The 1118-nt window shown below is 45.7% G+C and overlaps 1 protein-coding gene across 1 annotated transcript in view; it reads right to left on the bottom strand.

Annotated features, from left to right (window-relative positions):
• Positions 1–288: 288 nt before the first annotated feature.
• The window catches only part of ZRANB3 (zinc finger, RAN-binding domain containing 3), a 185364-nt gene continuing 184534 nt past the window's right edge, over positions 289–1118 (bottom strand). Inside the window, exon 18 of the mRNA XM_006880806.1 lies at positions 289–381. Coding sequence (XP_006880868.1) covers positions 289–381 — 93 coding nt within the window. The remainder of the gene's footprint in view (positions 382–1118) is intronic.

The raw sequence follows: 1118 nt of genomic DNA, 5'->3' as shown, positions 1-1118 counted from the left end.
ATTGGGGGTTGTGTAGGTTTAACTCAGCATAGCAGAAACATAATTGAGAGTCTGCACAGAATCAACAAGATCACAGAAATATTTAGCATTGCATAATAACAGTTTTTGTTAAGTACTTTCAAAAGCTATTTACTTGGCACCCAAAGTGCTTGATAAGAGAAGGGAAATTGACAACTTGATTTTTGTCTTGATCCTTTCTTGGAAACGAAAATGAAAAGCAAACCACTGTACTGAATCCCTCTACATGTAAACCGTTTGTTGTCTGTCACCAGGCACTCCTTTCTCACTTCACATTTTCACCAAAAACCGCGTGATGTCTGATCCATGCTTGAAAGTCTGTCTCCTCCCCTGGCTCCTCTCTCTGGCTTGTCTGGCAGTTCTCTAAAGTTAAAAATACACATGCACACATATGTTAAGGAAAAGCACACTTCATACTCGTTTAGTCTAGAAAAGATCTGCATTAACAACATTCATTGACCAGTGCCTCCCAGCCCCTGAGGCAGAGGCTAACAGCAGCTCAGCTCAGTACCCAGGACTGGCTGAGCTCACTGTGACAAGGATTTGGGGTATAGTAGAAATCCTAGGGGAAATCTACTGACCAGTGACATGTAAACTGGGAGGCCAGGGTTCTGCTCACCTGAGTGGAAGCTCATAAGGCATCTTAGGTTTCCCAGAGGCCCTCAGTGGACCTCAAACATCCATGTTGTTGTTGTTGTTATGTACCCTCGAGTCATTTGCGACTCATAGCGACCCTATGTACAACAGCCCTAAACTCTGCTCTATCCTGTGCCAATCACACTGCCTCTGACACACACATCCCGATTACCCCAGTCACTGAATCAATGAACCTCATAGAGGGTCTTCCCCTCCTGCCCTCGCTCCACTCTGCCCAGCATGATGTCCCTCTCCAAAGACCTGCCTCTCTTTACAACATGTCCAAAGTATGTCAGGCGAAGCCCCAGAATCCTTGCCTCCAAGGAGCAGCCTGGTTTAACCCTCTCCAGGATGAATCTATTTGTTTTCTTGGCAGTTCATGGTACATTCAGTACTCTTCTCCAGCACCACAGCTCAAAGGCGTCAATTCTCCTTCTATCCTCCCTAGTCATTGTCCAACTCTC

The sequence above is a fragment of the Elephantulus edwardii genome, unplaced genomic scaffold, assembly GCF_000299155.1.
Source record: "Elephantulus edwardii isolate Elephantulus edwardi_28Jun2011 unplaced genomic scaffold, EleEdw1.0 scaffold00010, whole genome shotgun sequence".
NCBI lineage: Eukaryota > Metazoa > Chordata > Mammalia > Macroscelidea > Macroscelididae > Elephantulus > Elephantulus edwardii.
This window is presented reverse-complemented; position numbering and strand designations above follow the sequence as displayed.